This window comes from Salmo salar, chromosome 14, assembly GCF_965601325.2.
Source record: "Salmo salar chromosome 14, fSalSal1, whole genome shotgun sequence".
Lineage (NCBI taxonomy): Eukaryota > Metazoa > Chordata > Actinopteri > Salmoniformes > Salmonidae > Salmo > Salmo salar.
Genome location: NC_138304.1, coordinates 14,892,869 through 14,911,250, shown reverse-complemented (window position 1 = coordinate 14,911,250; position 18,382 = coordinate 14,892,869). Strand labels below are relative to the sequence as shown.

The 18,382-nt window shown below is 43.9% G+C and overlaps 2 protein-coding genes across 2 annotated transcripts in view; one reads left to right on the top strand and one right to left on the bottom strand.

The window, feature by feature from the left end:
- The first annotated feature begins 11,598 nt into the window (after positions 1–11,598).
- On the top strand, positions 11,599–13,416 carry LOC106568945 (transcription factor JunD). The gene has a single exon (XM_014139811.2). The coding sequence runs from the start codon at positions 11,898–11,900 to the stop codon at positions 12,801–12,803; it is 906 nt and encodes a 301-aa protein (XP_013995286.1). The 5' UTR covers positions 11,599–11,897; the 3' UTR covers positions 12,804–13,416.
- Positions 13,417–13,778: 362 nt separating this feature from the next.
- Positions 13,779–18,382, bottom strand: part of LOC106568946 (ras-related protein Rab-3A) — a 31,668-nt gene continuing 27,064 nt past the window's right edge. Inside the window, exons 3-5 of the mRNA XM_014139812.2 lie at positions 18,034–18,152; positions 16,510–16,634; positions 13,779–16,246 (exon numbers count right to left, since the gene is read on the bottom strand). Coding sequence (XP_013995287.2) covers positions 16,056–16,246; positions 16,510–16,634; positions 18,034–18,152 — 435 coding nt within the window. The 3' untranslated portion in view covers positions 13,779–16,055. The remainder of the gene's footprint in view (positions 16,247–16,509; positions 16,635–18,033; positions 18,153–18,382) is intronic.

Here is an 18,382-nt window from a genome sequence, read left to right as displayed (position 1 = left end):
TGCAGGGCAGGCTCCCTCGACCAATAGGGGGCCACCAACCCAATAGATAAATACAATTTTAAAAAATATGAGTAATTTTAGGAACGCAATTTACTATTGAGAGTAACAATAGTAGAATACATCAGGTTGGACATCATTTGGCAGTTTCTCTCTTGTTTTGTCAGTCACATACAAATGACCTCAATTACCTCGACTAACCTGTTTTTTTTATTTCACCTTTATTTAACCAGGTAGGCTAGTTGAGAACAAGTTCTCATTTACAACTACGACCTGGCCAAGATAAAGCAAAGCAGTGCGACACAAACACAGAGTTACCCATGGAATAAACCAAAGTACAATCAAAACACAATAGAAAAGTATATATACAGTGTGTGCAAATGAAGTAAGATTAGGGAGGTAAGGCAATAAACAGGCCATAGTCATGAAATAATTACAATTTAGCAATTAAACACCAGGGTGATAGATGAGCAGAAGATGAATGTGCAAGTAGGGATACTGGGGTGCAAAGGAGCAACAAAAAAAACAATACGGGGATGAGGCAGTTGGGTGAGCTATTTACAGATGGGCTATGTACAGGTGCAATGACCTGTAAGCTGCTCTAACAGCTGATGCTTAAAGTTAGTGAGGGAGATATGAGTCTCCAGCTTCAGTGATTTTTGCAATTCGTTCCAGTCATTGGTAGAAATGGAAGGAAAGGCGGCCAAAGGGAGTGTTGGCTTTGGGGATAACCAGTACAATATACCTGCTTGAGCGCGTGCCACAGGTGGGTGCTGCTATGGTGACCAGTGAGCTGAGATAAGTAAGGGGCTTTACCTACCGATCGCTGCCCGCACCTGCCTGCCCGTCCAGGATCACTACTCTGGACGGTTCTGACCTAGAATATGTGGACAACTACAAATACCTAGGTGTCTGGTTAAACTGTAAACTCTCCTTCCAGACCCACATTAAGCATCTCCAATCCAAAATTATATCTAGAATCGGCTTCCTATTTCGCAACAAAGCATCCTTCACTCATGTTGCCAAACATACCCTCGTAAAACTGACTATCCTACGGATCCTCAACTTCGGCGATGTCAATTACAAAATAGCCTCCAACACTCTACTCAGCAAATTGGATACAATCTATCACAGTATTATCCGTTTTGTCACCAAAGCCCCATACACTACCCACTACTGCGACCTGTATGCTCTCAGTTTTACGAGGGTATGTTTGGCAGCATGAGTGAAGGATGCTTTGTTGCAAAATAGGAAGCCGATTCTAGATTTAATTTTGGATTGGAGATGCTTGTACCCCGCACATTGACTTGGTGCCGGTACCCCCTGTAAATTGCCTCATTATTGTTCTTTGATTGTGTTACCTATTTTATTTTACTTTAGATTATTTAGTAAATCATTTCTTATCTTATTTTTCATAAAACTGCATCGTTGGTTAAGGGCTTGTAAGTAAGCATTTCACAGTAATGTCTACACTTGTTGTATTCGGCACAAGTGACAAATACAATTTGATTTGACATGGATAATTAAGTGACTGTCATTGTAGGTAATGTGTAAAGTGACTATGCATAGATAATAAACAGCGAGTAGCAGCAGAGTAAAAAAAAGGGGCGGATAATGCAAATAGTCAGAGTGGCCATTTGACTGTTCAACAATCTTATGGCTTGGGGGTAGAATCTTTTAAGGAGCCTTTTGAAGATCAGCGTGGCAGATGTGTTGTTGCCTACCCTTACCACCTTGGGGCAGCCAATTGGAAATCCAGGATCCAGATGCAGAGGGAGGAGTTCAGTACTAGGGTCCTTAGCTTAGTAATGAGCTTTGAGGACACTATGGTGTTGAATGCTGAACTGTAATCAATGAACCAAATTCTCACGTAGGGGTTCCTTTTGTCCAGGTGGGAAAGGGCAGTGTGGAGTGCAATAGAGATTGTGTCATTTGTGGATCTGTTGGGGCGGTGTGCGAATTGGAGTGGGTCTGGAGTTTCTGGGATGGTGTTGATGTGAGCCATGACCAGCCTTTCAAAGCACTTCATGGCTACAGACGTGAGTGTTACGGGTCAGTAGTCATTTATGCAGGTTACCTTGGCATTCTTGGGCACAGGGACTATGGTGGTCTGTATGTAGGTCAGGGACAGGTTGAAAATGCCAGTGAAGACACTTGCCAGTTGGTCAGTGTATACTCTGAGTACACTTCCTGGTCATCTGTCTTGTCCTGCGGCCTTGTGGATGTTGATCTATTTAAAAGGTCTTACTCACATCGGCTACGGATAGTGTGATCACACAGTCGTCCGCAACAGCTGGTGCTCTTATGCATGCTTCAGTGTTGCTTGCCTCTAAGCGCGCATGGAAGTAATTTAGCTAGTCTGATAGGCTTGTGTCACTGGGTAGCTCGAGGCTGGGCTTCCCTTTGTCAGCTAACAATTTTGAGATTGGTAGTTAGTCTAGCCAGCTATCTAAACTTGTAGTAATCATGGCCGATTACTGATTGGGCACACAGGGCAGGGGGGCCCCATTCATTTTGTTAGTCATTCTCACTCAGATATCATATTAACATGGCATAAGTCATGGCAAAATTTGTAGAATTGCAGGAAATTAGCTTTAAAACTGAAGAAAAAAAATCTCTTCCATGGCAAAATGTACCCAACCAAATCTTGCTCAGGGCCCTCAAAATGCTAGAGCTGACCCTGCATGCATCCTCCCATAGTTCATTCTCCTGAGTTTATTGGCTTGAACAATTTGCTTAGGCTATTGTTGAAATTACACATGCATTGATCAATTTGTAAAGGCCGTCTAATGCCACAAGATAGCAAATGTATATTAATAAATGTTTGTATTCATAAGGCATTTCAAGTCTTTTCAGAATCAGATGTATTTTCCTCATGCATTTATAATCTCTTCATTTGGTAACATAGGCAGTTTGCATATAATAAATAAAATGTAAATAATAAAATGTATAATAAATAAAATGTAAATAATAAAATTGTTTTCCCAACTTCCAAAATTAGGACAGGTTCGGCAGAATAGAGCAATGCCAGCTGTAGAGGCCTTTAAATTCATAGGACCTGATAGGGTATGCATTTAGCCATTTATAAACTTCATTACAAAAAGGTAAAATGTTGTTACATCTCACTTCAGCCATATCACATATCACATATGTGTAAAGCAAAATATGAATCCATTAATTGAATTTGATAATAAAAGGCACTCCCATGTTGATATCTGTTCACCATAATAACATGGTTTGTGTTCAGTCCACACCCGTTTCGGGACATGACTCATACATTCTAGCCTGATTTTAAATGCCATGCTGATTAAATGCCATGCTGATTCTTTATGAATAAAGAAAAAAGGCAGTTGTTTCTGTCAAAATAGGAAACTTTTGGTTGGTGTGCGTAATCTATTCCAAGAAAGAGACATCAAAGGGAGATGATTTCACTAAAGGAACATATTTTAATTGATGACATCCTAACCATATGTATTTTTAATGTATAATATTCTGAAGAATGCTGGAAGATGTAAATCTGGAGATTGTGTATGTGTGTTTATAGGTGAGAGAATCACACACACACACACACACACACACACACACACACACACACACACACACACAGCCCGATCCTCCATTCACCACCCACGCATCATCCTGTACTGCAGTCTTCAACAACCTCGATCCCCTCCCCCCATTCATTCACCTGCTCTTGCGTCACAGCCTATGTCAATGTTGCCATGGAAACAAATGATGCCCTTGCTATTCTGTGGTGCTGATGCAGCCAGTCTATGGACGTCATTACTTTTACTGGGGGAATTTGTCTATTTTGGCTGCCTACCACCCCACTGTGCTATTCATAGGAACAGCAGACAGCCATCACACTTTACAGTCTTATAGGCCTAGAGCTTGAAACCATTTGTCATCACTCCTTATTTCTCACTCAGGCTTTCTGGTCTGAGGTGGCATATCTCTCATGCTTAACCAGTCTAATATTGTGTTTCCGGACAGATAAAATATCCTTTGCAATAACCAACAGAAGAGCTATAAGCTAACCATTCACATTTTTTTGGTTGAGTTTTTAGTCAAACATTGGCTGTTATTTTCTAAGAAAAAACATGGTTTCCTTTTCCCTCTGCAGTATTTCCTTCCTCTTTTCTGTTAAAACCTATAGGTAATTGCATCCTCAATAAAACACCCCTTAATCTATTTGGCCAAGCTGTGCCATCTCTCTTAGAAATGTGCTTGGATTGAAAGACACAGTATTAAACAATTTTTTAGATCAAATGTTTCCACTCAGTGTTTGACTGCACACCTATTACTGAGCCCATGTTAATGAATTCTTACAGGGCAGGGTGCCTTGTAAGAACGTGCCGACGAGTAGGTAAACCACCACTTCCCTCCGTATTATTGGCCAATGTGCAATCATTAGAAAACAAACTGGACGATCTAGGATTAAGACTATCATACCAACGGGACATTAGAAACTGTAATATCCTATGTTTCACCGAGACTTGGCTGAACGACGACACGGATCATATAGAGCTGGCTGGCTTCTCCGTGCATTGGCAGGACAGAGAAGCTACGTCTGGTAAGACGAGGGGTGGGGGTGTGTGTCTATTTGCCAATAACTGCTGGTGCGCAATGTCTAATATTAAAAGAAGTTTCAAGGTATTGATTGCCTGAGGTAGAGTACCTTATGGTATTACTGTAGACCACACTATCTACCAAGAGAGTTGTAATCTATATTATTCGAAGCCATCTATTTACCACCACAAACTGATGCTGGCACTAAGACTGCACTCAACGAGCTGTATAAGGCCATAAGCGGCACTCCTAGTGGCCGGGGACTTCAATGCAGGCAAACTTAAAATCGGTTTTACCTCATTTCTAACCAACATGTGCAACCAGAGGGGGGGATTAAAAAATAAAAAAATAAAAAAATCTAGACCACCTTTATGCCACACACAGAGATGCAAACAAAGCTCTCCCTCGCCCTTCATTTGGCAAATCTGACCATAATTCTATCCTCCTGAAACCTGCTTACAAGCAAAAACTAAAAGCAAGTAGTACCAGTGACTCACTCAATACGGAAGTGGTCAGATGACACGAATGCTACGCTACAGGACTGTTTTGCTAGCACATATGTTCCGGGATTCATCCAATGGCATTGAGGAGTATACCACCTCAGTCGCCGGCTTCATCAATAAGTGCATCGACGACATCGTCCCAACAGTGACTGTATGTACATATCCCAACCAGAAGCTATGGGTTACAGGCAACATCCGCACCGAGCTAAAGGCTAGAGCTGCCGCTTTCAAGGATCGGGACCCTAATCCGGACACTTATAAGAAATCCAGCTATGCCCACAGACGAACCATCAAACAGGCAAAGCAACAATACAGGACTAAGATTGAATCCTACTACACCGGCTCTGACGCCCATCAGTTGTGGCAGGGCTTGAAAAATACACTGCTCAAAAAAATAAAGGGAACACTTAAACAACATAATGTAACTCCAAGTCAATCACACTTCTGTGAAATCAAACTGTCCACTTAGGAAGCAACACTGATTGACAATAAATTTCACATGCTGTTGTGCAAATGGCATAGACAACAGGTGGAAATTATAGGCAATTAGCAAGACACCCGCAATAAAGGAGTGGTTCTGCAGGTGGTGACCACAGACCACTTCTCAATTCCTATGCTTCCTGGCTGATGTTTTGGACACTTTTGAATGCTGGCGGTGCTTTCACTCTAGTGGTAACATGAGACGGAGTCTACAACCCACACAAGTGGCTCAGGTAGTGCAGCTCATCCAGGATGGCACATCAATGCGAGCTGTGGCAAGAAGGTTTGCTGTGTCTGTCAGCGTAGTGTCCAGAGCATGGAGGCGCTACCAGGAGACAGGCCAGTACATCAGGAGACGTGGAGGAGGTCGTAGGAGGGCAACAACCCAGCAGCAGGACCGCTACCTCCGCCTTTGTGCAAGGAGGAGCAGGAGAAGCACTGCCAGAGCCCTGCAAAATGACCTCCAGCAGGCCACAAATGTGCATGTGTCTGCTCAAACGGTCAGAAACAGACTCCATGAGGGTGGTATGAGGGCCCGACGTCCACAGGTGGGGGTTGTGCTTACAGCCCAACACCGTGCAGGACGTTTGGCATTTGCCAGAGAACACCAAGATTGGCAAATTCGCCACTGGCGCCCTGTGCTCTTCACAGATGAAAGCACGTTCACACTGAGCACGTGACAGACGTGACAGAGTCTGGAGACGCTGTGGAGAACGTTCTGCTGCCTGCAACATTCTCCAGCATGACCGGTTTGGCGGTGGGTCAGTCATGGTGTGGGGTGGCATTTCTTTGGGGGGGCCGCACAGCCCTCCATGTGCTCGCCAGAGGTAGCCTGACTGCCATTAGGTACCGAGATGAGATCCTCAGACCCCTTGTGAGACCATATGCTGGTGCGGTTGGTCCTGGGTTCCTCCTAATGCAAGACAATGCTAGACCTCATGTGGCTGGAGTGTGTCAGCAGTTCCTGCAAGAGGAAGGCATTGATGCTACGGACTGGCCCGCCCGTTCCCCAGACCTGAATCCAATTGAGCACATCTGGGACATCATGTCTCGCTCCATCCACCAACGCCACATTGCACCACAGACTGTCCAGGAGTTGGCGGATGCTTTAGTCCAGGTCTGGGAGGAGATCCCTCAGGAGACCATCCGCCACCTCATCAGGAGCATGCCCAGGCGTTGTAGGGAGGTCATACAGGCACGTGGAGGCCAAACACACTACTGAGCCTCATTTTGACTTGTTTTAAGGACATTACATCAAAGTTGGATAAGCCTGTAGTGTGGTTTTCCACTTTAATTTTGAGTGTGACTCCAAATCCAGACCTCCATGGGTTTATAAATTGGATTTCCATTGATTCTTTTTGTGTGATTTTGTTGTCAGCACATTCAACTATGTAAAGAAAAAAGTATTTAATAAGATTATTTCTTTCATTCAGATCTAGGATGTGTTGTTTCAGTGTTCCCTTTATTTTTTTGAGCAGTATATTACGGTCTACAAAGGGAAACACAGCCGCGAGCTGCCCAGTGACGCGAGCCTACCAGACGAGATAAAGGCCTTTTATGCTCGCGTCGAGGCAAGCAATACTGAAGCATGCATGAGAGCACCAGCTGTTTTGGACGACTGCATGATCAAGCTCTCCGTAGCCGATGTGAGCAAGACTTTTAAACAGGTCAATAATCACATAGCCGCGGGGCCAGACGGATTACCAGGATGTGGTAAAAGCATGCACTGACCAACTGGCAAGTGTCTTCACTGACATTTTCAACCTCTCCCTGACCGAGTTTAATACCGACATGTTTCAAACAGACCACCATTGTCCCTGTGCCCAAGAAAGCGAAGGTAACTGGAGCACCAAGTCTAAGAGCAAAAGGCTCTTTAACAGCTTCTACCCCCAAGTCATAAGACTGCTGAACAATTAATCAAATGGCCACCCGGACCATTTACATTGAACTGCATTGTTGGTTAAAGGCTTGTAAGTAAGCATTTCACAGTTGTATTCAGCGCATGTGACAACTACAATTTGATACAATGTCTCTAGAGATGTATCCTCTTTTTTCTTTGTCATCATATAGATACTGTATATATAGATCACTTGTAATGAAGAATAGACTGAGTGACACAATGACAAACACACACTCAAGCAGGCACACAGCCCAGTTCAGTTTGTTGAAGTGTCAGTCTATTCTTCATTGAAAGTGTGTGTCTCATACTGGGCACATACATAATTTCATCATCTAGTTTTGATTAACATTTGGTTGAGTTGTAAACTAATTTGAATTCAGCATGAAATCAATAAAAAAGATCACCATTTCATTGGATTTAGGTAAAACAATTGGGTGAAAAAAATGTGAGATTCCCTTACGTTGATTACTTTTTTGACGATGTGGAAACTACTTGAGTCGACCAGTGTTTGCCCAGTGGGGTGTGTGTGTGTGTTTATTTGGTAAATAAAAGTGTTTAAGTGCGTTTATTCACATACAGCTGTCAAATGATAGAATGGCGCTGAAGGAGATGGCTGCCGTTTTACGATCCCATAACCAAATTGTGCTATTGTGTATGTTTTTCACGTTATATGTAACTTATTTTGTACATAATGTTTCTGCCACCGTGTCTTATGACTGAAAAGAGCTTCTAGATATCAGGACAGCAATTACTCACCCGTACTGGAGGAATACCTTTTCTTCAGCGAGTTGGACAGGAAAGATTTACTTCAGATGCCCGACAAGGCCCTCATCCCCGTCATTCGCAGGAGAAAGTGACCGAGGTATCAGGGACGAAGGTCCGGGTGCCTTGTAAGGATCCGACGCCGAGAGGGTAATCTACCTTTACCATCGGTCCCATTAGCCAACGTACAATGATTCAATAATAAAATAGACGAACTACAATCACGTATATCCTAACAATGGGACATTAAAAACTGTAATATCTTATGTTTCACCGAGTCGTGGTTGAACAACGACATGAATAACATACAGCTGACGGGTTTAAAGCTTTTTTGGCAGGATAGAACAGCGGCCTCTGGTTAGACAAGGGGTGGCGGTCTATGTATATTTGTAAACAACAGCTGGTGCACGAAATCTAAGGAAGTTTCAAGGTTTTGCTCACCTGAGGTAGAGTATCTCAAGATAAGCTGTAGACCATTCTATTTACCAGGAGAGTTTTCATGTGTATTTTTCGTAGGCAGCGCTCCTAGTGGCCGGGGAGTTTAATGCAGGGAAACTCAAATCCGTTTTACCTAATTTCTACCAGCATGTTAAATGTGCAATCAGAGGGAACAAAACTCTAGACCACCTTTACTCCACACACAGAGACGCACGCGTACAAATCTCTCCCTCGCCCTCCATTTGGCAAATCTGACCATCATTCTATCCTCCTGATTCCTGCTTACAAGCAAAAACTAAAGCAGGAAGCACCAGCGACTCAGTCATTAAGAAAGTGGTCAGATGAAGCAGATGCTAAGCTACAGGACTGTTTTGCTAGCACAAACTGGAATATGTTCTGGGATTCTTCCGATGGAATTGAAGAGGAATCAGTCACTCGTTTCATCAATAAGTGCATCGATGACGTTTCCCCACCCCCCCCAGTGACCATACGTACATACCCCAACCAGAAGCCATGGATTATAGGCAACATCCGCACTGAACTAAAGGGTAGAGCTGCCGCTTTCAAGGATGCCCTCCAACAAACCATCAAACAGGCAAAGCATCAATTCAGGACTAAGATTGAATTTTACTACAGCGGCTCCGACGCTCGTCGGACGTGGCAGGGCTTGAAAACTATTACGGACTATAAAGGGAAGCACAACCTCGAGCTGCCCAGTGACACAAGCCTACCAGACGAGCTAAATTACTTCTATGCTCGCTTCGAGGCAAGTAACACTGAAGCATGCATGAGAGCATCAGCTGTTCCCAGACGACTGTGTGATCACGCTCTCCGTAGCTGATGTGAGTAAGACCTTTAAATAGGTCAACATTCACAAGGCTGCAGGTCCAGACAGATTACCAGGACATGTACTCCAAGCATGTGCTGACCAACTGGCAAGCATCTTCACTGACATTTTCAACATGTCCTTGTCGGAGTCTATAATACCAACATGTTTCAAGCAGACCACCATAGTCCCTGTGCCCAAAAACACTAAGGTAACCTGCCTAAATGACTACCGACCCGTAGCACTCACGTCCGTAGCCATGAAGTGCTTTGAAAGGCTGGTCATGGCTCACATCAACACCATTATCCCAGAAACCCCAGAGCCACTCTAATTTGCATATCGCCCCAACAGATCCACAGATGAGGCAATCTCTATTGCACTCAACACTGCCCTTTCCCACCTGGAAAAAAGAAACACCTATTTGAGAACGCTATTCATTGACCACAGCTATTCATTGACCACAGCTCAGCGTTCAACACCATAGTGCCCTCAAAGCTCATCACTAACCTAAAGGACCCTGGGACTAAACACCTCCCCCTACAACTGGATCCTGGACTTCCTGACAGGCCGCCCCCAGGTGGTAAGGGTAGGTATCAACACATCCGCCACGCTGATCCTCAACCCTGGGGCCCCTCAGGGGTGCGTGCTCAGTCCCCTCCTGTACTCCCTGTTCACTCATGCCTGCATGGCCAGGCACAACTCCAACACCCTCACGTTTGCCGATGACACAATAGTGGTAGGCCAGATCACCAACAACGATGAGACAGCCTATAGGGAGGTCTGGGACCTGGCCGTGTGATGCCAGGACAACAATCTCTCCTTCTGTACTGGGTACGGCCCAGTACATCACTGGGGCCAAGCTTCCTGCCATCCAGGACCTCTATACCAGGCGGTGTCAGCGGAAGGCCCTTGAAATTGTCAAAGACTCCAGTCACCTTAGTCATAGACTGTTCACGCTGCTACCGCATGGCAAGAGGTACCGGAGTGCCAAGTCTAGGTCCAAAAGGCTTCTTAACAGCTTCTACCCCCCCAAGTCATATGACTCCTGAACAGCTAATCAAAGGGCTACCCAAACCCCTCTTTTACACTGCTGCTCTCCGTTTATTATCTTATGCATAGTCACTTTAACTCAACCTACATGCACATATTACCTCAATTACCTTGACTCTATACCCCCTGTATACAGCCTTGCTATTGTTATTTTACTGCTGCTCATTAATTATTTGTAACTTTTTTGTAGGTATTTTTCTTAAAACTTCATTGTAAGGTCTACACCGGTTGTATTCATCGCACGTGACAAATACAATTTGATTTGAAATGGTGTGTGAACAATGGGCGCGTTCGAGTGGATCACTTGTCATGGTCACCACCTTTCAGTGTGTTGCATTTTTGGGGATAAAAAGTGGCCGGCTTGCAAAAAAAATAATGTGATTAAAGCTCATGAAGTTGACTGTAGTCGACTGCTAGTTTCTACAGTTGCTCTTCACCAACTTCATCCTGCAACAATCGTCTGCATTGTTGGAGGCTCATTTGTCAACCAATCATTTGGGTGTTTTTGTTTGACCCAAGCGAACGTGACCAAAGACGTGACAAACAGGAACCAACTTTTCTGTAATTCAAATGATTGTGAGGCTTTCTCAACAATTGGTTTACAATGCACACACATATTTCCAGCGTGTGATATGGGGGTTGTTGGAGACATGTTTATTTCGACATTATAAACAATGGCAACACTGCCATGTCGCACTAAGCCTAGATTTTGGAAAACCACATCAGTGTCCGACTTTCGGCTGTCACAGATGCACCTCCCCCAACTTCACTCGTCGACTTCAATCTACAGTCGGTTGCTTTCGCTTTATCACTCAAAACGACCCCATTGTCTAAATTCAAGTTGAGTGAGCTGAATAAACCTTATTTGCGCCTTCCTAGTTTCCAATAATGCCCCGCCCAGTCTCTTTTGGCGACCCCGAGTATTCTATTTTATGACATCAAACCACAATGCACTGCACTGTTTGCAGTTTACCTAAAGTCTCCATGGTAATAATGACTGGTTCAGCCCATTATTTAAATCAGACCGGAAGCATACGTCATTTTGGGCCAATCTTAGCGCGCTGAAGTGACATAATGGAATTTTTAGGGTTAGGAAGCAAGCAGAGGGTTGGGTGTGTGCATAGCAGTCGTTCCATTGGGAAAAAGCGCTAGAAGCGGGCGAGAAGAGCAGGAAAAGCTAAGCCACTACTATTGTTTTAGCCTCAGGCATAAAGGGTAGGCTAAAGGGGGACAGTCGATTACCTCGATCAGAGTTTGAAGAGAGGAAAAATACAGGAAACTAACCTGAACTGTGTTTTATTGCCTGAGTTTAACTGTTGAATCGTCGTAGTTTATGCGTAAAGCTCAACAGACCCTCATGTGAAGGGTTATAATGGAAATAACCCTCTACCCTGGTAGTGTGCTGAATACTCGAGGGATCTCAAGCCTCTATTCCTACAACAGCATGATGAAAAAAGACATGAGTCTAAACCTGGACGACCAAAGCTCAAATCTGAAACCGAATCTCCGGGACGCAGACGGAATTCTGAACTCTTCGGACTTGGGACTCTTGAAATTGGCCACCCCGGACCTAGAACGATTGATTATCCAATCGAATGGAATGGTTACGACGACCCCAACCTCTCAGTTCCTCTACCCGAAGTCAGCCAGCGACGAACAAGAATTCGCGGAAGGCTTCGTGAAGGCGCTTGAGGATCTTCACAAGCAGAACCAGCTGAGCGAGGGGACGTGCGTACCACCGGACAGACTGGACCTAATCGGCTCCAACGCACCCCCGGTCGGCTTGCCGTCAGATCTGCCAGTGTACACGACTTTGAACGGCTATGGAAATAGCCCACTGGGCACCACAGTGAATTATTCCACGGATACCATTCCATTCCCACCGCCACCTTCTAATCTGATGAGCGCCCATCAACAGGCGGCTGCGGCAGCGCTGTCACGACTCCAGGCGTTCAAGGACGAGCCGCAGACGGTCCCCGACATGCAGTGTTTTGGAGACAGCCCGCCGTTGTCTCCTATTGACATGGACAACCAGGAGCGCATCAAAGCGGAGAGGAAAAAGCTGCGTAACAGAATAGCGGCGTCCAAGTGTCGCAAAAGAAAGCTGGAGAGAATATCGCGTCTCGAAGACAAGGTCAAAAACCTTAAGACACAGAACACTGAACTGGCCTCCACAGCCAGTGTGCTCAGAGAGCAAGTGGCCCAGTTGAAACAAAAGGTTATGAACCATGTCAGTAATGGATGTCAGCTTATGCCAAAGCAAGTGCAAGTTTACTAGAGGATTGTTTAGGCCTTTGAGGCGCCCAACATCATGGGGTTAGTTATCCTCTGAAGATATTGACTAACTGAAACACAGTAGGCTATTTGCCTTTTCTCATATAATAGAATACAAATTCAGACCTGAAAAACCATTAGAACTGGAACACTATGGGTCTCTTAAAAATGTTGGCTATAAGCCCGTTTTGTAGCAAACAGACAACTTTTGCTGCCCTCTTCGGGGCAACATGCATATCAGCTCTCCAATGGACAAATTCAATACATAGCCTACAAGGATAGCATTATCTGCATGTAAACTGGACAATCTCAATGAGTGCAACTAAACACCAGGATGTCATTGAGTGCCTGTCATCCACTGTGTAATATGCCTTACTTGTTTACAAGCACTTATTTACCAATGACAAATGTATTTTTTATTTACCAAAACGTCTTATTTTGCAATTATGAATTGTGCATGTCTTGTAAGCTCGTGTACAGTAATTCTGTTCATTCTGTTGTGCAGTTCTATGTGTTGTCACCATGAATGTAGCCTTCATTGTTGTTGGCCCCATGTAGCCATTTTCAATGGGATTTTATCTCTCAAAGATGTTTATTAAATTCACTGAATTATTTAATCTGTCAAGTCTTATTGTGGGCTGACTGCCCTATCACACACTGTGCCAGCTATTATTAGGGCCTCTCCCAGAGACAGATTAGTATAGGTGCATATGTTTTTTCCCCCCCTCTATTATCCTGTTGTATTACAGGCTTTGTTACATTAGTACAATACCGGTCACCAGAATGAAAAGGGGAAAAATAATGCTTTAACTGAACTGCATCCCTAAATGCATTTGATGTACTGGGAGCTCTACACTTATGCCACCTAGTGGCTCGATGAGGGTGATACAATTATCAGTTTGGACTAAGGGACTGTACATCGAAAGCTAAAATGTGGAGTTGCCTCAGATTCAAATAAATGTTAAGTTTATACAAATACTTATTTTATATTTTGTTTATTAATTCCTTGGTTTTATCAAACCTGGAGTTACAGTATTACAGCACAATTCAAGACTAAAACCCAACAAACAAAAAATGCTTATTTACAGGGGGATGGAAGGGAGGAGAGCTAAGAAAGCTGAATTGGACACATACCTATGTCAGAGGCAAGTTTACAGCTGTAGCAAAACACAAATCAACAAAGTAAACTAAAGTTGTTGCATCAAAAATAATAGGATGTGATTAGGGGCGACAGGTTGCCGAGTGGCTAGCGCGTTGGGCGAGTAATCGAATCCCCGAGCTGACAAGGTCGTTCTGCCCCTGAACAAGGCAGTTAACCCACTTTTCCCCAGTAGGCCGTCATTGTAAATAATATTTTTTTCTTAACTGACTTGCCACGTTAAATAACATTAAAAAAAGTACTGATTATACTTTACACACTTCTCCCTTTTTCAAAACTGCCACAGGGAGTAGGCATACATACCAAATGCTTCTCTTACACTACAGTACTACAGGCCTTTTACTCAGTGCAGCTCCAAAAACGTCAAACAAGTTTTGTCCCAGTGGGTGTCATTTTTGGCTTGGTAGTCTAATTGGGACATCTTTGGAAAAAACATTAAAGCAAAGCTGCCTAAAGACTTCACACAAACAGTATTTGTAACAGACATGACCTTTAGCAGGTTTGTTGGCAGTTAATATTGGAGAACCAGGCTGGCCAATGACACAGTATTTCTCTGAGAGTAATACAGTATTCACACTGGTACTACACCCACCCTAAAAGGTTCAGTTGGTTTAGAAACATGGAAAATGGAAGTAAAAGCATTTCCCATTGAAACAGCTTGTACATGATCAGGAGAACATACAGTGGAATGTAAGTGTTTTCGGGCAGGAGTATGTCAACCCAATTCAATCTCAAAAAGGACAGCCTGGTTTAAACCAACCACCCCATACAATACTGATAACAGCCTTTTTTCCAAACTGCGATAGAGCGCAGCCCGCAAACAATAATCTATGAAGAACCTCATCTAAAAATAAATAAGACATAATACTGTGTGTAAATATAGATGGTCGTGACATAACTGACCAAATATCTTCATGTGCCGGAGTGCATTTCATTGACTACGTTTTCCTCATGTATATACCAACAAGCAATTATCTCTACACTGAAACAGACCAAAATCACTCAAACATGACATTGAACATGCTAAAAAAAATGAAAATCAATCCAAAAAACAAATAAAAGTCAAACCATACGGAATATGGGAAAGAGATTGGAACGTGATGTTAACATTGGTCAGTGTTGTAGTATATGGGTGCAGTAGCCCAGTGTTGTCCTGACTGGGAGTGTGTGTGTGTTGTACACATGAATAAGAGGTGATTGTGCTGTAGAATAGCAGTTATGTACACTGACAAGGAATAAGAAGCTACATTTTAAACTGTTGTTCACACTACCCTAACAGCGAAACAAACAAGCCAGTTTGATTCAGCGGGACATGGCCAACAGCTCTTAGACGTTCCATGGTAAAACAAAAAAAAAATACAACATGCACCTCTCACAAAGCACAGATATTTTTACACCTTAAATTATTGTAATTTTATACCATTTGTTTATATATTTTTGAATTCTAAAATGCATATTTATATTACGAAGTTGAACATTTATACTCTTCTACTTAGACACTTTTCTAGGTTTGCAAAAAAAAAAAAAAGATGGGTTAAAAAAATAACAAAAAATTAAAACTGAGACAGGGACCAGTACTTACCACATCATCAAGTTTTCTTTTTCTTAAAACGCAGCAATGATAAAATATTAGGAAATGACCAAGACTGATAACCGATATGCATGTGATTTTGGTCGGATACGTTTGAAAAAACAAATCTCATAAAAATATTTGTTATCCAAAATGTGGACTTTGAACATACCTCAATCACGCCACTTAAATGGATTTGATTGCTAACCAGCCAGTCGAGGACATCTAAAAAAACAACAAAGCTATCAACAGTAAACAGATAATCAGCAATGTGGCCCTTCGAAAAAATACATGAAATCCCTTCAGGTTCGAGGCCGCAGTAAGTGGAGTCAGAATGTGAACTTTGGACTCTAAACACCTATGGATGGACGGGGGACTGAAATATGGAATAACAGAGTTGTTTCAGCCAGGCTCTTCCATCTAAAACACAAACCCATCACATACCTCTTCCAACAGCTGAGGAGGCTGTAGGAAGGGGTGTGTGAGGGGTCAGGCGTGTGTGTGTATGGTGCGTGTGTAGTGGGTGTTTAGCAAGCACAGTCCTGGTGGGGGCGTTCGGGCTGCTCGGTGAGCTGGGGCCCCTGTTTGGCCCCTGTGACGGCGGGGTCGGCGTTGTCCAAGCTCTCTGACATCTTCTCACAGATGATGTCCACCAGTCGCTCAAACGTCTGCTTGACGTTGATGTTGTCCTTGGCACTGCACTCAAAGTACTCAAAGCCTGCAGAGGAAAGACCGATGTCTGATTAATTAAGAGTCGTTTGAATGTAACATGATGTTTACTTCTTTTAATAAGCAACACTTTAAATTAACTTGTACTTACGGCATGAAGTTGCTCAGTAACTACTCCAGTAACCAGAATGTAATTACTCAGCTGTACACAGTAATAGAGTAGGCACATAAAACAATGACTCATTTTCTAGGGAAAGGACAAAGGATTTATTATTATATTACTGGGTAATTTAGTACAGTGTTCCAACTCACCTAGTTGGTCAGAGAGCTGGCGGCCCCTGTCTGCTGCCACCACCCTCTCGTCTTCCATGTCACACTTGTTTCCCACCAGTAGGACCTGGGCGTTGTCCCAGGAGTACGTTTTGATCTGGGTGGACCTGCACACACACATTCAATTGTTGTAGTTATATTACGGATCCTATCACAACTAAAGAAAATTGAGTTCCATGCATTGACCCTCATCCAACCGGGCTATGCAACTGACGCTTGACTGGTACTGCCATTCTTTCACCCAGTCGTCAAATTATTCACATTTTGCAGAACATGCACTACATGACCCCCCCAAAAAGTGGACACCTGCTCGTCGAAAATCTCATTCCAAAATCATGGGTATTAATATGGAGTTGGTGCCCCCTTTGGTGCTAAAACAGTCTCCACTCTTCTGGAAAGGCTTTCCACTAGATGTTGGAACATTGCTGTGGGGAACTCGCTTCCATTCAGCCACAAGAGCATTAGTGAGGTCGGGCACGAATGTTGGTTGATTAGGCCTGGCTCGCAGTCGGCGTTCCAAATCATCCCAAAGGTGTTCGATGGGGTTGAGGTCAGGGCCCTGTGCAGGCCAGTTAAGTTCTTCCACACCGATCGACAAACCATTTCTGTATAGACCTCGCTCTGTGCACGGGGAAACAGGAGAAGGCCTTCCCCAAACTGTTGCCACAAAGTTGGATGCACAGAATCATCTAGAATGTCATTGTATGCTGCAGCATTAAGATTTCCCTTCACTGGAACTAAGGGGCAATGCCCGAACCATGAAAAACAGCCGCAGACCATAATTCCTCCAACTAACTTTATAGTTGACGCTATGCATTAGGGCAGGTAGCGTTCTCCTGGCATCAGTAAAACCCAGATTTGTCCGATGGACTGCCAGGTGGTGAAACATGATTCATCACTCCAGAGAATGCGTTTCCACTGCTCTAGAGTCCAATGGCGGTAGCTTCACACCACTCCAGCCAACGCTTGATATTGCGCATGATGATCTTAGGCTTGTGTGCGGCTGCTCGGCCATGGAAACCCATTTCATGAAGCTCCTGACGAACAGTTCTTGTGCTGACATTGCTTCCAGAGCCAGTTTGGAACTCGGTAATGAGTGTTGCAACCGAGGACAGACAATATTTACTCGCTACCCACTTCAGCACTCGGCAGTCCTGTTCTGTGAGCTTGTGTGGCCTACCACTTCGTGGCTGAGCCGTGGTTGCTACTTGATCTTTCCTCGTCACAATAACAGCACTTACAGTTGACCAGGGTAGCTCTAGTAGGGCAGAAATTTGAAGAACTGACTTGTTGGAAAGGTGGCATCCTATGTCGGTGCCGCATTGAAAGTCATTGAGCTCTTCAGTAAGGACATTCTACTGCCAACGTTTGTCTATGGAGATTGCATGGCTGTGTGCTCAATTTTATTAACCTGTCAGCAACGGGTGTGGCTGTCCACATACTTTTGTAAATACCGATAGACAGACAAACATGCATACAGTTGTTTCACACACACAGGTCCCGTACCAGTCCTGCACGGCGTTGAAGGAGTCCTCGTTGGTGATGTCATACATGAGGATGAAGCCCATGGCCCCTCTGTAGTAGGCCGTGGTGATGGTCCTGTAGCGTTCCTGTCCAGCAGTGTCCTGGGAGAAACACACATCACACAATGAATCATTATCTTACACACACACACACACACACACACACACACACACACACACACACACACACACACACACACACACACACACACACACACACACACACACACACACACACACACACACACACACACACACACACACACACACACACACACACACACACACACACACACACACACACACAAAAATAGTCCTGCAGCAGAAAAAGC